At 36.0% G+C, this 27,351-nt stretch overlaps 1 protein-coding gene across 1 annotated transcript in view; it reads right to left on the reverse strand.

The window, feature by feature from the left end:
- Positions 1–27,351, reverse strand: part of EAF2 (ELL associated factor 2) — a 62,982-nt gene that overhangs the window by 22,396 nt on the left and 13,235 nt on the right. Inside the window, exons 3-5 of the mRNA XM_069070013.1 lie at positions 25,680–25,816; positions 10,511–10,653; positions 5,094–5,351 (exon numbers count right to left, since the gene is read on the reverse strand). Of these exons, the coding sequence (XP_068926114.1) occupies positions 5,094–5,351; positions 10,511–10,653; positions 25,680–25,816 (538 nt within the window). The remainder of the gene's footprint in view (positions 1–5,093; positions 5,352–10,510; positions 10,654–25,679; positions 25,817–27,351) is intronic.

Genomic DNA, 27,351 nt, shown 5'->3' on the forward strand with positions numbered 1-27,351 from the left:
GAACTGGCACTCAGGATGCAACCCAGGGCGAATGATGCTACAAATCTGAGCCTAACCATATGGGACAAAAGATAAGACATTCAATAATAAAGAAGTGTTTGAAATATTTTTAAAAAGAAAACCAGAATGGAAGGAATAGTTTGTCTTTCAAATACCCCAAATGACAGAAATGAAGGAGGAATGAATAAAAGCAGCAAAGACAGTTTCAGCAACAGAATGACATAATACAGACCAGGAAGAAACTTCTTTCTAAATGTACCCAAGGAGACAAGAGTGAAGGCAGATATCTATTAGAAGTAACAATGAAAAAGTTAACAGGACTCATTATGGACAGAACCTGGCAACATCCTTTCTACAGGTGAATGCATCTTTTGTGGGACTACATTACATGAAGGTACATGAGAGTGAGGGAGAGCAGCAAGAGGATAGAGTAAAGAGAGTGACGCACTGGGGTCAAATAAAGGGCAAGAAATGAAGAGGAGACCTCTATGATCTTAGAAAGATCAAAGACTACAGGGGAGTGGGTGAGGAGGAGGGAGGTAAGATTGAAAAGGGGAGGAGGAAAGGGAGAAAGCCCTAGTTTAGAGATGGGAGGGGGTTCCACTGATGAACGCTCCTATGGGTGAAGGGAGATTAAGTTCTTATACTGGATGAGTCTTAGGGGATCTGGTGCCTGAAAAGTCCTGGGAGCAAGGAGGGGAGGGACCTGGAACCTCTGGAGGCAACTGGTACCTGAAAGAATATGAGAGCATGGACCCAGGGAGGAGATTTCTAGGTAAATGTAGAAGAAAAAGTAAAAAAAAAAGGTCAACAAGAAAGAGTATAAATCAGTAAGGGTTAGGGAAGAGAAGTCCTTCCATGGGGCAGTGTCCTCTCTGACACCTGAAATAAATGACATTGTTCTGAGATTGAGACACAATGGAAAAGGGGAATCCATGGAGTAGTAAGCCCTACAAGACAATGGCAGAAAGTACACAGAAGACAAAGCCTAGAGTGGACACCTTGGAAGCTTTGATTATATGAAGAATATAGAAAAAAGAGACAGACAGATCAAGTATAGGGGTCATGAATCAGAGAACAAGGGTCTAGAATAAATAGAAAGAGAAGATGAGAGTGGAAGAAATAACTTTTCAAAAGGGGTGCAAAAAAATGAAGTAAAAAAAATAACAAGCAAACTAGCTGAAGAAGAAAAGAGGAAAAAGGAATTCACCTGATTGAGAGGAAAAAAGAAGTGGAAGAAATATATAACCAGATAAAAATCAGAAGATCAGGAATTAAAAACAAAACACTAATAGAAAACAGGTAACAAACAAGAAGAGAGGATCAGAAAAGAAGCAAACAGCTAGTGGGGAAAGGGCTACCTTAGAAAAATATTCAAGTAAAATAACTGAAGGAACATAATATTGTGCTTACATCAGAAGTGGGGAAAATCTCCTAACAACTCTCCACCTATTTTAGAGACAGAGGGAAGAAAATATAAACCCCTTATAACTTTAAAGCTGAATAGAGCGAAAAATCCAATGAAACAGAAAGGAGCAACAGATTGGATAAGAAAACAAAAATCACAATCTGTTGCTTACAAGAAACACATTTAAATATCAAAGACATACACAAAATAAAACTGAAGGAATGAATGGAAATTTTGTTATGCATCAAGTAAATCCCAAAAAGCAAGTGTTGCCATCATGCTATCAGATTAAACAAAAACAAACATTCAAAAATGAAAGAGGATAACCACGGAAACTATATTAGGCTGAAAGGGACCATAGATAACAAATGAATTATCAATAATAGACTTATTTACTCCAAATGTTTTTGTACCCAAATTTTAAAAAAGAAACATTATTTGAGCTCAAGAAGATATAGACAGTAACACAATTTTAACAGGAGCCTACAATATCCCTCTACCAGTTTGGGATAAGTCTAATAGAAAAATAAACAAAAGAGAAAATATGGAACTAAACAAATTTCTGGAGAAACTAGAATTAAAAGACTTATGGCATTTTCTAAGTGGGAAAGCAAAAGGATATACATATTTCTCTGCACTATACTCGAACTTTTACAAAAACCAAACGGGTTTTAGGGCACAAAGATATGCAAACAAATGTAAGAAGGAAGATATATAAACCATAATGAAGCAAGAATAGAAACTGTTCAGGAACCATAAACAAAAGATACAGACCCAAATGGAGACTTAACAGTGAAATCTTAAATAATGAGTAGACCAAAGAAAAATCATAGAAACAATTAACAACTGTGTAAAAGAAAGTGATACTCATGAAAGAAAACACTAAAATTTCTGAGATGCAGTTAAAGTAGTCCTTGGGAAAATCCATACATTAACAAAATTGACAAAGAGGGGATTACTGAATTAAATGTACATTTTAAATAATTTTTAAAAATAAAAAAATGAATTAATCTAAAATAAGCACAAAAGAGGATATATTAAAAAATTAGAGGGGAAATAGATAAAATGGAAACCAAAAAAATGATAAATAAAACTAAAAGTTTAGGAAAAAAACTAATATAATTGATAAACATTTGGCTAATGTGATTAAAAAGCAGAGAGCAAAAATCAAAATCAATAAAATAGCAAATAAGCAAGGTGATCAGAGGCAAACCAGAAGAAATAAAAAGAAAATCAGAGCATGTTATGCACAATCATATGTTAAAAAACAAATAAGCAAACAAACCTGAGAATACAAAAGAAACAGGAGTACCTTCAAAAGGATAAAATACTCAAACTATCAGAAGAACAGAGAGAGATCTTAAATAACCTAATCTCAGAAAAGTAAATAGATCTATCTCTAAAGAAAGTACAAAAGCGGGGGTGGGCAAGGAACCCCAGGACTTGATGGACACATATGAGAATTCTACCAAACTTTCATTTTTTTTTTGACATTTTAAAATTTACAGTTCAAAATTTTCTCCCTCCCTCCAGCCCCTCTCCAACTCATTGAGGAGGTGAGCAATACGATGCTCATTATACATATGAAAAAAATGCTAAACATATTTCCTTAATAGCCATGTTGCCCACTCCAAAAAAAAAAAAAAAAGGCAAGAAAAATAAAGTGGGAAAAATGCTTCAAACTGTACAAACCGTTTTTCCCTTTGGAAGTGGATAGCATTTTTTCATCATAAATTCCTTAGAACTGTGGATGATTGTATTGATCAGAGTAGCTAAATCTTTCAGTTGATTATTATTACAATATTGCTATTACTGGGTACAATGTTCTTCTGATTCTGTTCCCTCTACTTTGCATCAGTTCACATCAGTCTTCCCAGTTTTTCTGAAACTATCCCCTTCATCATTTCTTATACCACAACAGTATTCCATCACAATTATAGACAACAACTTAATTAAACGCCACAACTTGTTTAGTCATTTCCCAATTAATGGGTATCTCCTCAATTACCAATTCTTTGCCACCATAAAAAGAACTGCTGTAAATCCTTTCATATATATGAATCTTTCTCCTTTTTTCTTCGATCTCTTTGGGATATAGGATCATATAGTGATATTGCTGGGTCAAAGGGTATGCTACAATTTTATAGCTCTTTGAACCTAGTTCCAAATTGTTCTCCAAAATACTTGTACCAGTTTACCACTCCGTTAACAATTCATTAATGTACCTATTTTCTCACTCCTCTCCAGCATCTGTCATTTTCATTTTTTGCCACATTAGCCAATCTGTTAGGTGTTCCATCAAAATAAAAAAAAAACAGTTTGTACCCATACTTCACAATTTATTTTCTTTTCCTTTTTTCTTTTTGGAGGGGGGTAGGCAGGGCAATTGGGGTTAAGTGACTTGCCCAAGGTCACACGGATAGTTTTGTGTTAAGTGTCTGAGGCTGGATTTGAACTCAGGTTCTCCTGACTCCAGGGTCAGCACTCTATTATTCACTGTGCCACCTAGCTGCCCTCACAATTTATTTTTAAAAAATGAGAAAGAACATTACTATGCTATAAAAAACAATACATATGATGAATACAGTGGAGCATGGATATATGTGAACTGACTCTGAATAAGAGAAGTAGAGCCAAGAACACAATATCTACAGTAACTACAACAATGTAAATGGAAAGAATGAAAAATCAAAAGTAAATATAACAAAATTATAAAGATCAAGTGGGACTCGAGTGAACAGATATGAGACACTCCTCAGCCTATCCCTCCATAAAGTGGGAGGTTCATGGGTATTACACATTGTAGGTGTTCTAAAACTTTCTTCAATGTATTGATCTGTTTTGTTTTTTCTCCAAAACAAAAAAAAAATACTATTTATCATATAGGATGATTCTTTGGGAGTGTGGTAAGGAGAGATATATGGGATAGATACTATGCTGATATAAAAAACAAAAAGCAGAAATAAAAATATTTTTTTTAATTGTACCTTAAAAGCTCTGTTACAACAAGATGTCTCTCATCATATATTAAGATCATCCAAAAAGGATCCAAGACGAGTAGACAGAGACCAACTATATCTCACTTTGGAGGTATCATATATAGTCCATGTGTTTTAAGTATCCCTGTTCAATGACCTAATCCTTCATCAATACACCTAAATCCAACATATTCCATCAGGTCCCTTTTACCCTGGTTTATCAAAAGTCTTCATTCTCTTTCCATATCCATTCTTCTTTCACCCTATACAAACTGAGCTTTTCCTGTAGTACCCTCACCACCCAAAGGAGTAGTCATACTATCTGATCTCCAATTCCCAGTTCAGAGAAAATATTGTCTGAAGCCTGGCTTTCCTGAGCCTGCTAGCAAGTCTAGTCTAATTCTTAACTACTACAAAACTCTCTTCTCTTTTACTAGTGATTCTTTAACTTCTATCAATTATTTGGATTTTTGCCAGTTTTTTCTGCTCTTAGTTACTTACTTATCCAATATGAATTAGCATATAGCAGCACAGCCCCTTAACACAGATATGCAAAAAAGTAACATTTTGTCCCTCCCAAAAAGCATGCAAGTAGATCTATGAAACATGGACTTTTCACCATAGCTGTGTTAGTTTCTTTTTTTTTTTTTTTTTTTACTAAAAATATCCTGGGAGATTTTCCCTTTACTTTTGTTTAGTGAACTTACTTAATGTATTCATCAAAAGGCCACTGCCATCCTGAGATCTGTTAGGCATCGTCTCCATATCAGGAATCCATTGTTGTTCAGCAGATGAGGTTTGATGAACTGATGCATGTTTTACTGAGCTAGAATGAGAGAGTTTGCACCCTTCATCTTCTGAGTCACTAGAACTATCTTCACTACTTGAAGATGAAGAACTCTGGGATTCTGAAGAGCTATCAGAACTAGTCATCTGGTCTATTATGCTGGCTTCTGCCTTCAGTTCTAGAAATAAAATTAGAAATGAATCAATAAATCGAAATTGAAAGCAAATAAAAATTTAAAGGTGGTAGTTATGAAACTATGGATGAAAAATTGGTATGATTATCCATTAATTGGTATGATAATCCATTATCCATTAAAAAACACAATACATTATATAAAAAGTCACTTTTTAATATTCATTAGAAAAATCAAAATTATAAACTAACATGGGACATGAGCACTACAGAAATCTATATTCCACAGAGCATAAATGTTTGCTTAAATTAAAATGTCAACTCATCTTATATAAAACAGATATAAGGACATACTTAAAAAACAGTTTCAGTAAAGCAAGCCAGCTTTTTTTTATTGTCTAACAATGTTATCCTGGTTCTGCTCAATTCACTATGGATCAGTTCATACAAATCTTTCCAGGTTTTTTCTGAAACATCCCCTTCATCATTTCTTATAGCACAATAGTATTCTATCACAATCATATACAACAACTTCTTCAGCCATTCCCCAATGGATGGGCATCAACAGGAGATATATTTTGCCTTAGTTTCTTCAAGTGTTACATATATATGTTTAACTCTAAAACAGTGACCATCTTTCCATTCTTTCATTCTTCACAAAGGACCTAGGATATTGTTTTATGAGCTAGCAGACACCAAATATCCATAAAATATTAGCACAGGAAGAGATTTTGGGAGATAATCCCATCTAGTAGAACATCTTCATTTTTCCCCTGCAGGAACTGAACCCTGGAGTGCTGAAGCACTTATGTAAGGTCAGAAAGCTAGATTATGAAAGTGGGAGAACAATTACAAGTTGAAGAAAATATCTTAAACATATCCCTAAAAATATGCTAAAATCACACAAAATTTCCTCCCAGTGAAAAATTCCAGTAGAACTCCCTCTGCTATGCCAGATACATACTGCTTTGGCAATGACAGAACCATAGTATGAATGAAGCAGAAAATAACTCAGTCAAAGCTACAGGGAGACAATAAGAGTTAATAGGAAACTCTTCATCAGAAAAAAAAAATGGAACAAAAACTAAAGTGACGTTCAGGTCTTCTTTTTTGGTGTTATAATCCCAGGGGAAACAAATTAAAGAATCACTCAAGTTCTCTTGCTTATTACATCTGTAGGCTGTCTGTGTATATATATCTGGGAAGGCATTAAACTAAAATAGAATGGGTAGAGAGAAAAATGTACCCCAATAAAACTGTAGAATCATATAGGTACAAGACTGAAATAAGAACAATGGTAGGACTGGCAATCTATGATTTTTAATTTCTCAGAAAAAATTAACATAAAAAAAGGTTTGGGACAATATTTTGTTTCCAATACAATTTCCAAAACAATATTAAGTGTTTTCCCTATGTACACAGTAGAGATATTAAACAAAATAAAGATGACATTTTAATGCAAGGAAATGAATATGATTTCAGATGAGGATAAGAGAAGAAACATAAGTGATATTATTGTAGAAATATACAATAGATTTCCAGGTAAAAGAATATAGACAGTGCACAGAAGCAAACTAGCAGTGATCAAGAACTTCAGCTACCTCAATGTATATCACGTATTAGTATTGGCAGAGCTCTGATGTCTGAGGCGTTGAAACAGCATATGATTAATGAAATGATTACAGGTGGGGGAATATATATTGAGAAATTATTGTGGTATCTTAAAAAGAGCAAATACAAGTCATTAATCAGAAAGAATTAAAAAAAGATAGGTGTAATCATATCAGCAAAAAACTCAAAAGCATTCTGTTATATGGAATTTTTATAGTTTTATAAGGCTCCTTAAAATTAAAATGGGGGGGTTGGGGGAGGTTAGATGGCACAGTAAATAGAGCACCGGCTCTTGAGTCATGAGGACCTAAGTTCAAATCCGGTCTCAGACAGTTAATACTTATTAGCCATGTAACCTTGGGCAAGTCACTTAACCCCACCTTCCCCTCTCCAAAAATTAAAAAAAAAAATTTAAAGTAGGGAAGAATTTGGGAGGTTGATATATCAATTCAGCTAGAAAGAAGCAAAGAACTGGTATATCAACATCCCAAATCCCAAAGTCGGTCATCTATTCCAAACTGTACCCAAAGTATTAATACTACTGAATACTAAATTTCCACCAGGAGCTGTATATTGATTTATGAATATAAATAAATATGTATATAATATGCATACACATGTATAGTTATAGATATATATATACATATATGTATATACATAGTTATAGATGTGTAAATATACACACATATGCATTATGTATACTGACATATAGGGTTTTCCTAGAGTCCTTCTGAATTTTCACACATTTTGGACTATATGATAATCCTTACATCTATTTGTGGCAATTAAAGGTATATTTATTGAAATTTAGGACAACTATATAATGTTCTAAAGAATACATACTCTTATTCCAAATCCTATGGTAAACAACAGATGCTACCATAGATGAGATGGCAAACCATATCCTGTGACTGATAGAACAGAAGCCCATATCAGATGTCAGAAGAAAAACTGAACATGTCTTCAATACTATCTACAGATTATTGCAATCATACTTACAAATAAATATTAGTCCAGTTTAAATGGCAAAGTTTTAAAGTTCAAAAGTGGCACATAACTAAATTAAGATTTTGTATCAGAACAAGCTTGCAAACTTTTCATACCAAAAACGTGCATTATATTCTAGTTAAGAATTTGATCTCACAATTAATGAAGGTAAAGAAAAGAGAAATGATCAGAATGCACGAAGAATTTTGTTTGTACAAATAAAATAATACTTTTAAAAATGAACTTCATAAACCTTACTATTTGTCAAAGGCAACAAAAAAACAAACATTACACAATCAATTTCTTTCCTTACAAAGATAAGAATTAAGTGCACAGAAGTCATCAAAAGCACTTGCTGGGATGAATTACTTGTTCTATGTAATTTATAAATACCTCTGAAACAGAGCAATCTCCAAGAGTTACCCACTAGAAGATGAAAGTTTTGCTATGAAAAACTCTTCTTTTTATAACAATATTTATTATGAGGATCAAATAACATTTAAGCAGTTATTCTCTCAGAGCACTGTGCTATGCACTGAGGAAAATATAATGTTTTGATTAGAAATTTCAATTCCCTATAGAGGTCACCACCTAGTACCATCTGTAGCAGAAACCTCCCCCAAAAATCACGTTTCAAAAATAGAACCATCTTGTGTTGTACTTCTTTAGGTTAGTACCTCATGGCTGGTGCTTTGATTTCAGTGTAACTTAGTTGTGCTTTCATTGTACAGTCATTCCTCAGTATTTAGTTTCTGTCACACAATTGTGTGTATATGTACACATACATATAATTTTTCTTCTCTTACACCATTTGCTAATTTTTCTAGCCGTATGCCTTATTTCCCCAACTATACTACAGAATCCAAAGGGGCTATTTTCTTATACTTTGTCTGAAGTACATGGTACTGAATGCATAAGAGGCACTGGCTGCTTTTTGAATAATCTTAATTGCACTGCCTTCCCTCTTTTAATTATTTCCTATTAATCCTGTATATAGCTTGCTTTGTATATATTTGTTTGCATGTTATCCCCTTACTTAGACTGAATGCTTAGATTTAGATTAGTTTATATTAACTGGATTGTCCCTTGAGGGACAGACTGTCTTTTGCTGTTTTTTTGTATCCTTTTATATCCTGCATGCCTTCTGTATCCACTCTGCTTAGCACAGTGCCTGGCACATAGTAGGTACTTATTAATGCTTGTTGACTGATTGACTGAATATCCAGTTTTCTAGACTATAAACTACATTTTGCTCAAAATTCCAAAAAGGTACCTAATATCATCCTGTGTCTTATGAACTGAGTACAACAGAGGAGCAATTATACTCCAACCTCAAATATCAGGGTACACTTGTATATATTTACATATCTTCACATTCATGCAAGCAACCATGTTACTCCATATGTGAAAATAGAGCACCTTCCATGAATTTAATAATTTGCTTATCTTCCAATGGGATGGTTTGATCGACTTGTTTCACCAAGATCTTTTCCCTGTCTTGACTTCAAGTCCAGGGCAAGCTGAAATACCTAGGTTAAGAGCAATGACAGAAGGAGAGGCAGTGGAAACAAAGTTACAAAAAACAAACCCAAAACACTTTTCAGTCTCACCTTCCTTGGTAACAGGAAGATTTATCATGGCCAACCCGAGGAAAAGAGGCAAAGATAAGAAAATTTTCTCTGAGTCCCTTCCACCCAGCTCCCCTAACTTTGTCTTAATGATGCCTGAGTCAGGTAGAATTCAAGCAAACAAACTTGTTAATGTAGATTTTTTGTTGCCCTTGCTTTTGATAAACCCCAAATTCAGGATCCTCAGTGGAACTAAAAGATCTGAGTTGTATGTGCCTTTCCAATTCTGCATGACCTTGGAAGTAAGAGAGGTTTCAGATTAACAAGGAGTTTGGTCCCTCATGGAAGATAAGAAAGAGTAAAGGGAGGGAAGGGACGGGCAGAACATTATCATATCTGAGACCAGGGAAGAAGAGGCTGCTAAATGCTTTGGGGTTACTGCCAAGAAAAGCAAAAGGCATAAGCTGGACAAAAGCAAAAGCAATGTTCTCCTGCTTCTGGTCGACAGGACTGTGAACACCCTGAAGAGACCGAGACGAAACACTCTGTTGCTGCTGGCTGAGAAGAGGGCAACATTTGAAAAATCTGTGCGCTGCTCTGGTCTATTTGCTCTTGACTGACATTATATCCTATTTATCTATTGTTGCCCTCCTAGTGAGTGACACTGTACTCATCTTCAGCCTTGAAGTGGATCCAGAACTCAGATAAGACGTTCTTTAAACAAGGGATGTGTATTCAGCATTACTTCTTGAAAAAAAGGAAACTGTAAGTTTCTCCACCTTTGTATAGTCACATACCCACAACAGTTTGGAGACTAAGAAAACTGTGGGTTAGCACAGTTGCACATCAAATAATATACTTTAAAATTTACCTAACATGATTCTATCATGGTTAGGAAAAAAAATAAGCCAGCACCCTGAGACAGTTAAATTAAATTAAATAGAACAAACAAAAGTCCTACAATCTTAAAGTCAAAACTAAAATTTTTGTACTTGAAATATTCACAAACACACAAATACATGATGTGATTCAGTTTTACCTCTCTCAATATCATCCATAGGTTCTGGAGACATTTTTTCTTTTGGTGGAGAATGTTTCATGTTGTTTGATGATTTAACTGCATTTCTCATTTGCTGCTGCTGCTGTTCTAGTCGAGACTGAATTTTACTGCTTCCTTCAGCTCTGAAAGTACATGGAAGTTCCCATAAAGGAAGACATTAATAACTCAATGTAATATGACTCTTACGATGTTAATATAGTTAAATACTCTATTCTTCTCCTAGAAGTTTTGAATATAGCATTCAAATTAAGCATTAAAATTTATAAATAATGAAAATTATAAAAATAAAAGGTGATGAATGCTGTCAAAATTCCTATTAAAATTAAGCTCCTTGGGTATTTGAGCATCTAGAACTCTAGGGAAGAGAGAGAAATACTAGACTGGGGGATGGGAAGAGAACCTACCTCTAGAGGAATAAGCATTTATTAAGCACCTACTACATGCCAGGCACTGTGCTAAGCACTTTTCCAAATATTACCTCATTTTATCCTCACAGCAACCCTGTGAGTTAAATATTATTATTATCCCCATTTTGTGGTTAAGGAATCTGAGTAAGACAGAGGTTAAATTATTTGCCCAGAGACACACAGTTAGTAAGTGTCTGAAGTTGGATTTGAACTCAGATCTTCCTGTCTAATGAGATATTTGTAAAGTGCTTAGCACATTACCTGGCACTTAGATGCTATATAAAAGGTAATCATTCTCTTCCACATATGAGCCAAACTTTACAATTATTAAGGAAGAACTCAAACCCAACAAGCCAAAACCATGTGGTCTTTGTAATCAACCTGGGCATGAGGTCAAGGACTGCCAGGGCTTGCCAAGGGAAAAACAGGGAGAGCACGATCAGTTTGAAGAAAGTCTTCCTGCTCCAGAAGGAGAGTTTATCTACATTCGGCTAAATGTGCTTCATGAGTATTTAGAAAGAATTAACTATGGCCAACCTGCCATTTACTTTTTTTTGCCTTTTAGAGGGCAATTGGGGTTAAGTAACTTGCCCAAGGTTACATGGATAGTGTTTTTGTGTGGGTGTTAAGTGTCTGACGCCAGAACCCAACTTGGGTCCTCCCAACTCTGGGGCCAGAGCTTTAGTCACTGCGCCACCTAGCCGCCCCGACTGCCATTTATTTTTGATATTGAGAGCAGAATCGATGACTGGGTTTTCATGTGTTTCTTTGTGGGAAATGACTTCCTTCCACATTTGCCCTCTTTGGACATTAGGGAAGTAGCAATTGACCGTTTAGTTAATATATACAAAAATGTGGTACATAAAACAGGGGGTTACCTTACTTTCTCTGCTTCCTGATACCAGACCCAGCATCCTATCCAGGATATCATCTAATTGCCAGAATCTTCCTTACTGGAAGACGACCTTACGATCTTCAGAGGGTCAAAGGATTTGGACATTCTAATCAGTATCCTAGCAGCATCCCCAGTAAAATGGTGGCTGACTGCAGTGACTTCACTGGGAGCCAATGACAAACTACACACACTGAGGAAAGGCAGCTTCAAGACTAAAAGGAGCCTAGCAGAAAGTCGCATCATGCCAAAGGTGAACTTCATATGTGCCTTCCCTCTGATGATTATATCTTCAATCTATCCTTTACATATCTTGGTTGAAAATTGTTTTCACATTGTCCCCTCTGTTAGACTATGAGCTCCTTGAAAGTAGGGTCTTTTGCTTTCTGTTAATTCCCCACATAGCAGCTGGCACATAGCAGAAGTTTAATAAATGCTGAGTGAGTCCATGAAGGGGAGAAAAAGAATTCTAGTAACCGGGAGCTGTTAGTTATCCCTTTGCCACATGTTCCCTATAAGACTGAGACCATTTTTCTCTAGACTCTATGAATGAATGTTGTAAATGGAAATGTGCTAGGGCATGACCTTGTGAGCTTAAAAAAGATTGGAAGAGTCACTGGAGTTCCAGAAATTGGAGTCCATACCAGAAAACATCGGTAGCTGAGACATAGCCTGGCAATGGATCAACCAGGAAGCTTAGGTGCTGTACCTTACTAAGAAGGGAGCAAATCTGCCCATTGCTTTGTTGAATTCTCAGATGACCATGGTGGGGACAGATGCTTCATAGCAATCATTCTCTCCAGGGACCAAGGTGGGAAAGGGGAGAACAGCCTGGTTCAAAAGGATGCTATATCTTTTCAGTAAATATCCCTTTGTAAAGTCTAATTAAGGTCAGTTGGTGAAATTATATTGGGGCAAAAATCACTGGGGATTGATACTTGGGGGAACACACTGCAATGGGATCCTGAGCTGAGAGCTTTCTTTCTAAAAGAAGAACCTCACAGCATACCCATAGAACCTGGAGAATTCTAAGGAAAGAGATGTAGCCAGACATGCATTAGGGACCTGACCTACTAATATTAAGTCCAAAGGTTATTCTGGCTATGCCTATTTATGATGTTTCTCCTGGCAGAATGAAAGCTCTTGGATGGCAGGAATTGTTTCATATTTTGTCTTTGTATTTGTAGTATCTTGCATAGTACCTGACATATAGTAGGCACATAATACATGTTGATTGAGTGAAAAAAATTCAGCTGTTTGTTGATATTCCATCCAGATCTTTAAGTGAATCCATATTTTTGATGTATCAAAAAAATTTTTTAATAGAATCTGCTGAAGAGTTTTAAGAATTGATAAAAGAGTTCATCTTGACTCTTTCCTTCCCTCAACTTACTAAATCTAGTCAGTCACTAATTTCTTCCATTGTAGTATTCTCCCACACATATACATTCTTTTTCATTTCTATTGCTAATACTCTAATATAGCCTTTCATCACCTTGAAGCTAGGTAATCCTGGAGATAGAGCCCTGGGTTTCAAGCCAGGAAGACCTAAATTCAAATCTAGCCTCAGATACTGTCTGACTCTAGGCAAATCATTTAACTTCCATTTACCTCAGTTTTCTCATCTGTAAAATGGAATGATAATAATGGCACCTATATTGTGAGGATCAAATGAGATAAAATTTATAAAGCACTTAGTGCCTGGCACTGTCAGAGGAATAGGAACAAAGCTCCAAGTTCTGCTTCCTACATGGGGTCTTTCCTATTATGCCCCCACAGTCTCTCCTCTCCAAAAAAACAACTTTTTATTTACTTCTGTATGTTCATATTGTTTCCTAAATTTAATATTGCAAGTACTATGTAAATGTTAACTCCTAATTGTTATCATGGCTTGATAATTTCCCTACCCAGTTTCCCTCCTACAATCTACCTTACAAGCTATCATCTGATTAATCATTTCTAACTTACTGCTTTGAATGTATTACTCTATTCAAAAAGATTTAATAGTCCTTACTGAAGATGCTACAATAATAATTTTAGAGCTGGAAGGGAACTCAGATGCCAACTAGTCCAATCTCATTTTATAGATAAGGAAATTGGGCTAGAGAGGATATGCAACTTGCCCAAAGTTATACAGATAGTAAGTGGCAGAGTTGTGGGGAAAAAAAGGATAAAAGATGGTTGGTTAGGGAATTTAAAGCTAAGTACGGTAAAAAGGACACCAACAGAGACCAAAAAACAGTATCTCAAATGAGTGGGTCAAAATAAATCATAGACACAATTAAAAATTATATTAAGGGGATTTATAGGTGATATAACATATCAAGATATATAACAATTCACATTTTTACATAATTTAAAGTTTTGCATGAAGCTAGAGAAATCTTAGAGGCAACTTTATGTCTCTAGACATAGTTAAAAATTAGAAAACTAACTAATCAATGATGTAAAAAGAAGCCCTAAAGAGGAAATCTTGAAAACCAAAATTAAGAGATGCAGAACAGACAATTTAACATATATACAAAAAAAAAACAAGATATTAGGAAGGAAAAGATTAATAGAGTGGAGCTAATATAGCAGAGTAGTAGAAAGCAAGCACAGTGATCTCTATTCCACAAGCTTCTTCAAATACATCTAGAAAATACACAAGATGAAGCAACAGTAACAACAAGAGTTTGAAATGTGGGTTGGTCTTTCTATTAAAAATGGCTTAAGGAATATCTCCATACTCTCCATCTAGGTAGGATGAAGGATTTAGTACAAAAAATGGAAGAAATGCTAGAGATGGAGCACATTAAACAATGACAGATAAAAACATTTTCATGGAAACAACAACAAACCCTGAATGCTCTGCAATCATAATCATCAAATTTGGCCCCAGAGATAAGAAAATGTACCTTCTGCCTTGCTTTTTGAGGGAAAGGGGGTGTGGAGAATACAAGTGTGGAATACCGTACACTGACTGCTAGAATCAGCCTCAGTTGATGGGTTGGTTAGTTTTGTTGAAATGTCTTTTTTTTTTTTTCCTATCCAGGTCATTCTCTATCCTTCTTTGGAAGATTTTTTTCCCCATTTGTTTATTTATTTTTAGTTTTCAACATTCATTTCCATAAGATTTTGAGTTACAAATTTTCTCCCCGTCTTTCCCCTACTCCCCACCCCAAGATAGCGAGCCTACTGAATACCCCTTCTCCCAATATGTTCTCTCTTACATCCTCCCCCATTTCCCCCTAACTTTCTAGTAGGGCAAGATGGATTTCTATATACCAGTGCCTGTATATCTTATTTCCCAAATGCATGTAAAAAACAATTTGAAAAAACTTTTTAACATTTGTTTTTAAAACTTTGATTTCCAGGTTCTTTCCCTTATTCCCTCCTCACCCACCCTCACTGGGAAGGCAAGCAATTCGATATAGATTGTACATGTGTGGTTACGCAAAATGTTTCCATAGTAGTTACATTGTGAAAGACTATATTTCCCTCCGACCTATCCCGCCCCTCACTTACTGTATTTTCTACTTTGACCCTGTAACTTTTCAAATGTATGTGCTTCTAACTACCCTCTCCCCCAATCTGCCCTCCCTTCTATCATCTCCCTTCTTATCCCCTTCCCCCTACTTTCCTGTAGGTAAGATACCCAATTGAGTGTGTATGTTATTTCCTCCTTAAGCCAAATTCAATGAGAGTAAGGTTGACCCATTCCCTTTCACCTTCCTGCTCTTCCCCTCCATTGTAACAGTTTTCTCTTGCCTCTTTTATATGAGATAATTTACCCTATTCTATCTCTCACTTTCTCCTCACATTATATTCCTCTTTCACCTCTTAATTTTGTTTTAGATATCATCCCTTCCTATTCAACTGATCTTGTGCCTTCTATGTATACATATGCACAAATATACACACACTCACATATGTATTTAGACACACATACACCGTCCTATAAATACATATATATGTATGTATACATATATATTCCCTTCAACTAGCCTCATACTGAGAAAAGTCTCATAAATTACAATTATCATTCTTCCATGTAGGAATGTAAATAGTTCAACTTTAATAAGTTCCTTATGATTTCTTTTTCATGTTTACCTTCTCATGTTTCTCTTGCTTCTTGTATTTCAAAGTCAAATTTTCTGTTCAGCTCTGGTTTTTTCATTAAGAATGCTTGAAAGTCCTCTATTTCACTGAGTAACCATACTTTCCCCTGAAACATTATACTCAGTTTTGCTGGGTAGGTGATTCTTGGTTTTAATCCTAGCTCCTTTGACCTCTGGAATATCATATTCCAAGCCCTTCAATCCCTTAATGTAGAAGATATTAGGTCTCATGTTATCCTGATTGTGTTTTCACAATACTCAAATTTTTTCTTCTTGACAACTTGTAATATTTTCTCCTTGACCTGGGAACTCTGGAATTTGGCTATGATATTCTTAGGAGTTTTCCTTTTGGAATTTTTTTCAAGAGGTGATCAGTGAATTCTTTCAATTTCTATTTTGCCCTCTGGTTCTAGAATATCAATTTTCCTTGAGAATTTCTTGAAAGACAGTGTCTAGACTCTTTTTGATCATGGCTTTCAGGTGGTCCAATAATTTTAAAATTATCTCTCCTGGATCTGTTTTCCAGGTTAGTGGTTTTTCCAATGAGATATTTCACATTGCCTTCTATTTTTTAATTTGTTTGGATCTGTTCTATAGTATCTCGATTTCTCATAAAGTCATTAGCTTCCATTTGTTCCAATCTAATTTTGAAGGAATTATTCTTATTCTGTACAATTTGGCTTTTTAAGGCATTCTTCTCCTCACTGGCTTTTTGGGCCTCTTTTGCCATTTGAGTTAGTCTATTTTCTAAGGTTTTATTTTCTTCAGTCAGGCTGTTGACTAGCTTTTCATGATTTTCTCGCATCATTCTCATTTCTCTTCCCAATTTTTCCACCACTTCTCTCACCTGATTTTCAAAATCCTTCTTGAGTTTTTCCATGGCCTGTGATAAGTTCATCTTTTTCTTGGAAGCTTTTGATGCAGGAATTTTGATTTGTCTTCTTCTGGTTCCATGTTTTGATCCTTTTTGTCCCCCCAAAAAGATTCTATAGTCTGAGTGCGCTTCCTCTGCTTGCTCATCTTGCCAGGCAATTACTTGACTTTTTTTTTAAGCCCAAGAACTACCACCCAAGACTGTGACCCAGATCCAAGCAGGTCAAAGCAAGAGTGATTACCCTCTGAATGGTCACTTGGTCCCCCTATGATCTGCAGGCCAGGAGCTCTGGAGACAGCCACACGGCAGCAGCTGCAGCTGCCGTGAAGCTGTGCACCTCTTGTACTAGGGGCAGGGGCCAACCACAGTCTTCTTTCCCCCAGTTCCAACAGAGTTCCCTACTAACCTGTTACTTTCTCTTTGGAATTTATGTTTGGAGAAGTCTGGAAACCATCATGGCTGCTGGTGATTCACTCTCCTGAAGTCTGCTACAGCCTGTCTGGGCTGTTAGTCGGGGCCACCCTGGGTCTGGGCCCATGCTCCTCACTTGGGACTGTGCTCAGCTTCCAGGCCTGTGTGAAAGACCGTTCCTATAGGTCTGCCAGGCTGCCTTCAACAGGAGATTTGTTTCTCTCTGTCCCTTTGTGGGTTCTATAGCTCTGAAATTTATTTAGTCATTTTTTTTACAGGTGTTGGAGGTAGTTAGTGTGGGAGCTCAAACAAGTTCCTACTTTTACTCCGCCATCTTGGCTCTGCCCCCATTGTCTATCTTTCTTAAGGAGTTCAGTATCTGGGCTCATAGTCTTCTTCTCCACCACAATTCCAGCCCTTACACTAAAGGTCTTTAATTTATGTGTTAATGCCTCTTTAAATACCCTTGCATCACAAATTAAACAATATCAACTCCTATGATCTTATATCTTCAGTCCATTTCAAATCATATCCTTAAACTTGCCATCACCCACAAGTGTTCTACCCGAGAATCCTCAAGTTCCTCTATCTAACTATAATCCCCTATCATTCTTACCTCTATGTGCCTCACACCTCCTAAACCCATTTTTTGGTTTTCACCATGACCACATTCCTCTGTCTCTGAGTGTTCTCTGAGACCATCACTTCACTTTTCTCCCTTCCTAATCTTATCCCATTAACCAGTTCTACAATACCCTGTCCTCTCCAATCCTCTGCCCCGCTATCTTCATGCATACTTTACCAAACTCCAGTTCTGTGTTACTCCAACCCTTCCATTACTATGGATCTTACTCACATGCTGTGGAAGAGTGTTGAGAAAAAAAGCAGTGAAAATCATCAATTGACTGGCCCCATTATACATTCACATCATCCAATCTCAGCTAGGAGGACCTCACCACAGCAAAGCTATTCTTTTTACTAATTTACCTAATTCATTCTCTACCCCACTTCCCAGAGCAGTTGTTCCAAACCCTTAATTTTTTTCTCCTCAAGCCTCCCATATATTACCCTCCCCTACAACTGAAGACCTTTCCTTACTGAGAAAATCAAAGCCATCTACCATGATCTACCTCTTTTTCCATTCTTTCCATTCCACTTGTCTATCCACCCCTCATACTTGTCCCAGATGTCATCACTAATTCTCTCCTCATTTATTCTAGTATCTGATGAAGAGATATACCTTTTCTTCTACAAGGCCAGCCCCTCTACCTGTTCCCTTGATTCTATGCTTTCCCATTTCCTCTGGCAGATTTTCCCTACAGTCATCACCCCCATCTCACTCTCTCATATTCAAGTTCTTTTGCTTCAGTGACTTCTTCCTTACTGGATACAAGTATTCCCAGGACTCTCTCATCCTTAAAAAACAAACAAAACAAAAAACTCTCAATAACTCTACTATCCCCTCTGTTTTCCCTTCTCACTCTGGTCTAAAGTCTTAGAAAGAGCTTTCTATACTTGTCTCTACTCCTTTTCATTTCCCTTCTCAACCTTTCTCAGTTCTATGGTTCTAGAATACTACAGAAAAAATAACAATAACTATAAAATAAATACAAAAAAATATTTTTGTAGACCTCCTTACATTCAGTAATAATAGAGGCAGTTAGGTAGAACAGTGAATAGAGAGCTGAGCCTTGGTCAGGAAGTTCATATCTGGCCTCATATACTTAAGGGGAGGTCATTTTAACTTCTGTCTGCCTCAATTTCCTTAATGTAAAATGTGGATAAGAATGGCACCTACTTCTCAGTGAGGATCAAATGACGTAATATTTGTAAAGCAGTGCTTAACATACAGTAAAGCATCTGACATACAGTAGAAGCTAAATAAATGCTTGTTTCTCTCTTTCTTTCCCATGTCTCATTAGTTCTACATAATAGTCCTTTGAGAGAGGCATGGTTATTTTAAGAGATGAGGAAACTGATGCTGAGAAAAGTTAATTAACCTGCCTAGGGTCACAGTAATATTTGAAGTAGGATATGAGTTTTCCTTACTCCTAATGCAGCACTTTACCCATTATACCATGTTGTCTTTCTTCATATAAGTATGTAATTTATTGGCATATAAATGACACAGATAGTATGAATGAGCTCAGAGATACAGGAAATTTTTGCAGGGGGAAAACACTTCATGGAATAAGTAAGACTTAAGTCTACAGGGAGTGAGTGTAAAGTAAAAAGAGTTAAGGAGTAAGTCTTAGGTAATACTATCTTAGTAGACAAGATGAAAAAGAAGGCCTATTGGAGGAGACAGGGAAAAAGCTGAGCTAGGAGGAGAGCTAAGATAGTGTAGGTTTATAGAAGACAAAGGAGAAGGAAGTTTCAAGAAAGAGTAGGTAGCTAACAATCTTGAATGCTACAGAGAGCTCAAAGAGGATGAGGACTGAGAAAAAAGATGTTGAATTGATTTGGTGATTTGGGAATCTTAAAAACTTTGAGAATGTCATTTGTGTGGAGTGGGAAAAGAAGTCAGTTTACCAAGGCTGTAGGCAAATCATCCATTTGGAGTCAGAGAAATTGAGTTTAAATTCTGGCTGTTACTTACTAGGGGTACAACCTAGGGTTGTCAGTTCAGTTCTCTGGGCCCCATATTTTCAGCTACAAAACAAGGAGGTTAGATGAGATGACCTCTAAGATACCTTCTAACTCTAAATCTATGATTTTAGGATCAAAAGCAGTATTATATATATATATATACACACACATATACATGTATATGTATATATATGTATGTGTGTGTGTGTGTGTGTGTGTGTATATAGTGGTTAGAATACTGGACTTGAAATCAGAGGACATAAGTTGAAATCTTGCCTTATACACCAAGTCAGTTAATCTCTTTAAGGCCTCAGTTGCTTCATATGTAAAATGAGGAGGCTTGACTTGAATTGTCACAAAAATCCTTTTCAGATCTAAATCTGTAATCTATGGTTCCTTGCAATTTGGCTTCAACCTCATCAATCAACTAAAATTGCTCTCTAAAGTTATCAAATATTTCTTGACTGCCAAGAAATATATCAATCCCCTCAATTCTTTTTTGGCCACTTGCAACATTTGACACTGCTAACCATATTCGCTACCTAGATATTCTCTCTTCTATATTTTTGGATCTCTCTCTCTCTCACCTTTTTAGTATCCTTCGCTCATTCATTAACAATACCACAACTCTGGATGTTCTTATAAAGCTCTCTCTTGGTTCCCTCTTCTATTTCTAGCTTCTTTCAGCGACCTGAACAGTTCCCATAGGCTCAATTATCATCTCTATGAAGATAAATCCAGCCCTAGCCCTTATCCTGAGCTCTCTCCCTGTATCACCAACTGTTTATTGGATTTTTTTAACTGGATGACAGTCAACTCAAGCTTAATGTGACCAAGACAGAATTCATTATAGTTCCCCTAAAATCCACACTATTCCAACTAAACAATGATATTGCTCAAGACTTAGTCTTTAATTCTTTTCACTTTATACTCATTATACTAACTCCCTGTAAACTCAAGTCTTTCTTCCAAACTTCCCTATTTCTTGATACTTCCAGGCACCCAGGTTTGCTATCTCAGTAATCCTTTACTCCTCACTCTTCATTATGAAATTGGTGCCAAATTCTTGTCAATATTACTTTCATACCATCTTTCATCTCTCTTCATTAAATGTCTCTGATTGTAGTTCAGGTCATAATCACTTCCTAAAGCAAGATCTGACCATGTAACTAACTCCCCTGCTCATTAAGTTCCAGTGGCTCTCTATTGCCTCTATGAGAGCAAATAAAAACATCTCCAAAGCCTTCACTTTCTAGCTCCAGTCTACATTTCCATACTTATATTGTCATTTCTCTTTACATTTTAATGTTCTAAACAAATTGGCTTATTTTCTGTTCTTCACCTGTGACCTTTGTCTCATCTCTGTACCTTTGCCTGAAATATACTCCCTCTTCACACTTCTGTCACTTAGAATGCCTAGTCTCCTTCAACCCTCAGCTCAAATGCTACCTGTTATATGAGGCCTTTCCTGATTCCCCTGCCCCTCCTCCCTCCCCTGACTTCCTCAGCAGCTAATCCTTTTCCCCTACATCCAAGTTACCATAAATACATTTTGCATCTACTCCTATGAGTACATGTTATCTCTCTGTAATGTAGGCAAACTCCGTGAAGGCAAGGGTCATTTTGTTTTTATCTTTGTCTTTGTATCCCTAAAAATAAATAATATTTGATGTCTCTAAATTGATTTACAGATTGTTAATGGAGAGTGTGGCCAAGAGTTAAACTTTAGTTGACATTCAGTTGACTAAGGAGGGTGGGAGGTGAGAAGAGCTGAATGAAATCAAAATGAAGTTCTAGGTGGATATTCAGGAGAATTGTAAAGGTGTAACAGGATTTTCTGGGACTCTGCTGGTCTCAAGGAATACAGCAACCCACCTGGTTGATCACACAGGCCTAACTGTTAAACCATTGATATTAACAGAAGGAAGCACAAAATTCAGGTGGCATGTCCTCAGTTGGACCCCAACCTTCCAGGGAGGGTCTGGAAAGAATCAAAGAAACAGTAAAGAGAGCGGCATAAAGGTCCACCACAGAAATATAATTAGACATACAATGCTGAAAAGAACTGGAGGGAAAGAGTGAGATGTTTCTTCTCCTTCCCCATTCTGCCTGAACTACTCAACTACTTCAGTAAAAGGTTAAGACACATCAAAAATCAACTACTACAGAAATTCAGTCAAATTTTTACTTAATCCAAAGAGCACTCAGGAAATCTTACTATTTTACCTTCTTAAGGTGAAACAATTAGAACATTCAATTCTGCCTCCCCCCACTAATACTTTTTACTCTTTCATGAGAGGACATCAAAAAACTGAAATATAATCATTTTAGCTTTACAAATGTTTTGTGACTGAAGGTCAGTAAGAAATTACTCCTAGGCCAGACACCAGAATTATATAGAAGAGACCATAAAACTAGGAAGCATGTAAAGATGGTTCTCTTTTGGGGGTGTCACTACTTGGCTCTAGGTTCTACTCTGCTCTCTCTTTTTGGTTTTTTAATTATACTTCAATGTTTTGATGGATCCAAGGTCAGATTGGAGCTGTTTTCATTGCTGTGTGTTTTCATCTTTATCCTTTCTTATAATTTTGTGTGTTGAATTTGATTGCTCCATGTAGCTAATGGTCTGACTAGCCATAGATTACAAAATGATATGTTTGATTGATTAAAGCAAGATTGTTAACCCATTTTGAGTTGCTTTCCTTTAGAAAAGCGGATCTAAGGACCTGTGTTTCATTTTGGGTGATGTTTTTTCAATCTTCACTATTGCCATCTAATATCTTTTTATTCTCCTCTTAAGGAAAATGTTTTTGACATACATGTTTATTGTCCTTCGTTTTCGTTTTTTTTTTTTAAGCAATTGGGGTTAAGTAACTTGCTCAAGGTTACACGGCCAGTTATTTCTGGATGTGGTGCTAAGTATCTGAGCCCAGGATTTGATCCCCAGGTCATCCCGACACTGGAGCCGGTGCTCTTACTTGCTGTGCTACCTGGCCACCCCTGTCCTTCATTTTCAAAGTGGACCATGACACCAGGGAGGACATACATGCATAATTTTGAGTAATCTATTCGCTCTTATGTTTTTAATACTGAATAATTTTTTTCAACTTTTTTTTTTTGCCAACCTACTCTTCATTCACCTTCACTTTAAAGTCAACAGGTGTTGAGATATACATTAATTTGATTTGGAAAATGTAAAGTTTGTCATAGAATTTTTCCTATTCTGTGACACCTGTTAGTACATAAATTGCAATTATCTTTATGGCAATCTTTATTGTGGTCTCCATAAGCATGAGATGAGATGACCAAATATCCCACAAAAAATTGAATTTAGAAAGAACAAAAGATGAAAACTACATTCAAATTAGGGCCTGGGAATAATCCTTCCATTTCATTGCAATATCCTTATGTGTTCTGGTTTAATTTGCAGCAAGAATGTCAATATTGATAAGGTTCCTACTCTCCAGTAGGAACTTGTTTTTCAACTTGTTTTTTGTTGTTCAGTCATTTCAATCATGTCTGACTCTTCATGACTCCTTTTGGGTTTGGTTTTGTTTTTAGCAAAGATACTGGAATGGTTTGTTCTTTTCTTCTCCAGCTCATTTTATAGAAGAGGACATTGAAACAACAGGGCTAAATGACTTGTCCAGGGTCACACGGTTAGTAAGTGTCTGAGTCCAGATTTAAACTCAGGTTTTCCTGACTCCAGGCCTGGCATTCCATCCACTGTGCCACTTAACTGCCCCAATATTTCAACTTACTGTTTAGAAATAATTATATTAGTTAACAAATTGATTACATGTTCACAAGAAATAACTAATCACTTGTGTAGGTAATAATTTCTGAACCAGCTATCTGTGTACAGTTAGATCACTCACTAGTTAACAGAGATTGACATGAACACCAAACTTGAAGACAAATACGAAAAGGTAAGTTGAAATTTGGTAAGGGCATGGGGGAAAAAAGAAAACATGATGACAAATTATGAATGGCTCACAATATTCCCCATGGGAAGATCACTCATCCATTAGAGTATTGAAAAAAAATATTCTTGAATTATGGAACAAAGGTAACTCTGGGCCATGACAGGTAAACTTTGGCAGATGCCACCAACATAGAAACATTTCAAGTATAGGCCATAGGCTAAGGAAGACTATGTCTAAGCAACAACCTAGGGAAATATGGAAGAACTTATCACCATTTTGATCTCATGGTGAGAAATTAATTGGCAACAACAATTCTTAAAGCCCATCTTCTATGATATAGTTGGGCTGAGATTTACATCAATAGAGAGAGTAGTCGATCCAATAAAATTACCAACTCCTGAGACATTGATTAACATTATATGTATTCATCCTATTTACTAGATCCATCCTTCACATTAAAACTCTGCTCTTGTGCTTTTACCAGGACCTATAATAAATCCTGGATTCTTGATGGCTATGCCAGCAGAGGATAAATTCAGAAAGGTCCTAGCATACTAGAAACCATTTGAATAAAGACTGTATACTGTCTTCAATGTTCAGACTATAAATTTAGAAAGTCAAATCACCAGAAAGATGGACTCTAGGTGATGAATTTTCTGGCCTTGTAACTACCAGCCCAGTTGAGTACATGGTAATGAAATGAATGCAAATTTTGTCCACAGCACACTGTATTTCCTGCTGATCCTAAATACTTGATCATGCTTCATTTTCACATCACATAACATCTAGCCATCCTTCCAATCCTGTCCCACTACCTTATTTCTCCCTACTCTATAATCCAGGGCCTCAGTATCTAAGGAAATTAATCCATTCATCTTTGGAGCTCCTGCCCTAGGGTTCAACCTAATTGACTGGTGACTAAGAGAGTGCAAACTAGCTCACTTAGCTGGCCTTACTCTCTGGAAAGGGGTAAGGAATAGCACTACTGCTAATCCTATTCACCAGGCCATGATTTGCCTTTACATTCAGCCATACAACCATCCACCCAGGCTCTCTAACCATCTATCTCCCTCCCATTGCAATCTTCTACCTTGTTCTCTGGACACAGTAATAGAACTGAGAGCATCATTACTTCTAGAAAGGGTAGGGTAATTAACTTTATGCATCAACTTGTCACCTCTGTGACTCATCAGACAAAAACTCCCTTTCCTGGCCACTACTCCTTTATGTACACTGTTTTCCCCTATTAGAATGCATGCTGGAGTATAAAATCTATCTTTTTTGTTTTTTTACATTTGTATCTCCAAGCCTTAAAACAATGCTTGGCACACAATAAGTAATTAATAAATACTTTTCTCATCCATTCATTTATCTATTATAGTATCAAAAGAATGTGATCTGTATCAATGCAGGAAAACATGCCAATGAAATCTTGTATCTTTAATAAATTATTCTAGATAAATAAACATTGGAGATATAAGGAGAACCTTCTATTTAAGTTATCAGATGGTACTCATATTTTACAAACTAAACACATATGGTCTTACAAAGGAGATTGGGGCCACTCCAGAAAATTCGAGACAAATGGTCTCTATAGTCATTGGCTATTCTGCCAAGACATTCTAATTGCCATAGTCAAAAGATTCTGAGTTAAACATGTTTTTGGAATATTCGAATAAAAGTTATTCAGGGAAGGAAAACTATGAATAAGATACATGAAAAATACACAAACATTCAGAAAGAAACAAAAAAGAAAGTCATTTAGTATAATAGGGAGATACAAAAAATAAAAACAAAACAAAAAAAAACTTTAGGCTCCAAAATTTGGAAATAAAACAAACTTTTTCATAGAACAGATATATTAAGATTTAACAATCCCATGATATTTTGTTTACTATCCCTTCATAATTTTTAATAAAGGACATCTGTTTCTTTATTAAACCACTTACCTTGTTTTCTTTACAGTGATGTTGCTGCTCAGTTTTTCTAATCGACATTCTCCAGTATCATGGTTAATAATCAAAATACATTCTTTTAGGTAAGGTTTCTTTGAGCCTTTGAAAACAGATACTGGTGGTGTTGAACCCTATTTGAAAATTTTTAACTAGTTAATTTACATTTACTTAGAATTTATCATCTAATTTTAAAATTAAAAGTAATCTTATACATGTACCTATTATATATAACATATATACTGTTATGTATCATATAGAAGTGATGTAATATAATATACATTACGCACACTCTCTTAATTATTTCCTCTTTGTCCTGTAGGTAGCTTGTATTGCATAGATTTGTTTGCAGGTTGTCCTCCCATTAGACTGTAAGCTCCTTGAAGACAGGAACTATCTTTTGTTTCTTTTTGTATCCTTAGCACTTAGCACAGTGCTTGGCACATGGTAGGTGTTTAATGTTTACTGATCAATTGATGGATCATATCTCGTTCAATTCCTGAATTTCAGAGATTAAAAAACTCTTGACTCTAAAGGCCTACCATTATTGCCAAATTTAACTCTTTCATATATATGAATTTTTTATTTTTCCTGTGTTCCTAAAATCTAAAGCCCCATGGTGAAAATCCATGATGTCCATATAATTTAAATTTCAGGAAACCCAAAGGATAATGGAGAGATTACTGTAGATATTAATAAACTATAACATATTACCAATAAGGACACTAAGAATTTAGGTAAAAATATCACCAATGAAAAAGAGTGAAGAATAACACACTGACCGTCCCAACGTTCATTGGTACTCACAGAATATTTAAAAACCTAAAAGGAAGATTCCAATGTTTTTGATAAACTTTTGATGAAGGGTATATGGGAAGACATGGTTAAGACATGGTATCTTCATGAGAGAAGAAGGCATAGATGGGTTATGATCAGCACTGATGGAGAGAATTCTCATATGGATGAGATCACTGATCCCCATCCTACCAAGGGACTTCATCAAATCATAAAAGATACAATATTTCACTTGTGTAGATGAATGGAAATGAATATGTGGAAATACACTTGGTATAATGATAATAATTACTGGTAACTATAGTAGCACTATTAAAAACCCAAGTTGATGGAGTTCCTTTACTGACAAAAATTAGAGGTTACTGGAACATAAAACTCAAGTAGGAAAAAGAGACATGCGTGAATTATGTTACTGTGGGGTACAATTCCAACTATTACTAATGAGAAATAATATATTTAAGTTCCTTTGGATTCTTAAGTAGAATGGAATTATTTAAGAAGACAGTACAAATGATGTTTGATCTCATTCATAAAGACAAGATAAAGAAGCATTTATAAAACTTTATTTCCCTCTTGCACATTCCATGTTGCTTAAGATGAATTTACTTTCTTCCCTAAATTTAGCACCATCTTAAATCTTGAACACTGGCTGCTACCCACTTATTCTTTAAAAAGCAGCTGAATACAAATGGAGAAATTACCCAGAGAACTCCTGAACATATGGAAGTCAGAACATGCTTCTATAATGACTCATCTCTAACTACAATATGGATTGTAGTTCTAGGACAGTGAAGACATTGCTCTAAAGCTTGTGGCAGGCAATAGTTACAATTTTTAAAAATGCACTGAATTCCCTGACAAGCTATAGCAAAGG

This window comes from Petaurus breviceps, unplaced genomic scaffold, assembly GCF_028583685.1.
Source record: "Petaurus breviceps papuanus isolate PSGF00001 unplaced genomic scaffold, PetGlider_PUasm1.0 90792, whole genome shotgun sequence".
Taxonomy (NCBI): Eukaryota; Metazoa; Chordata; class Mammalia; order Diprotodontia; family Petauridae; genus Petaurus; species Petaurus breviceps.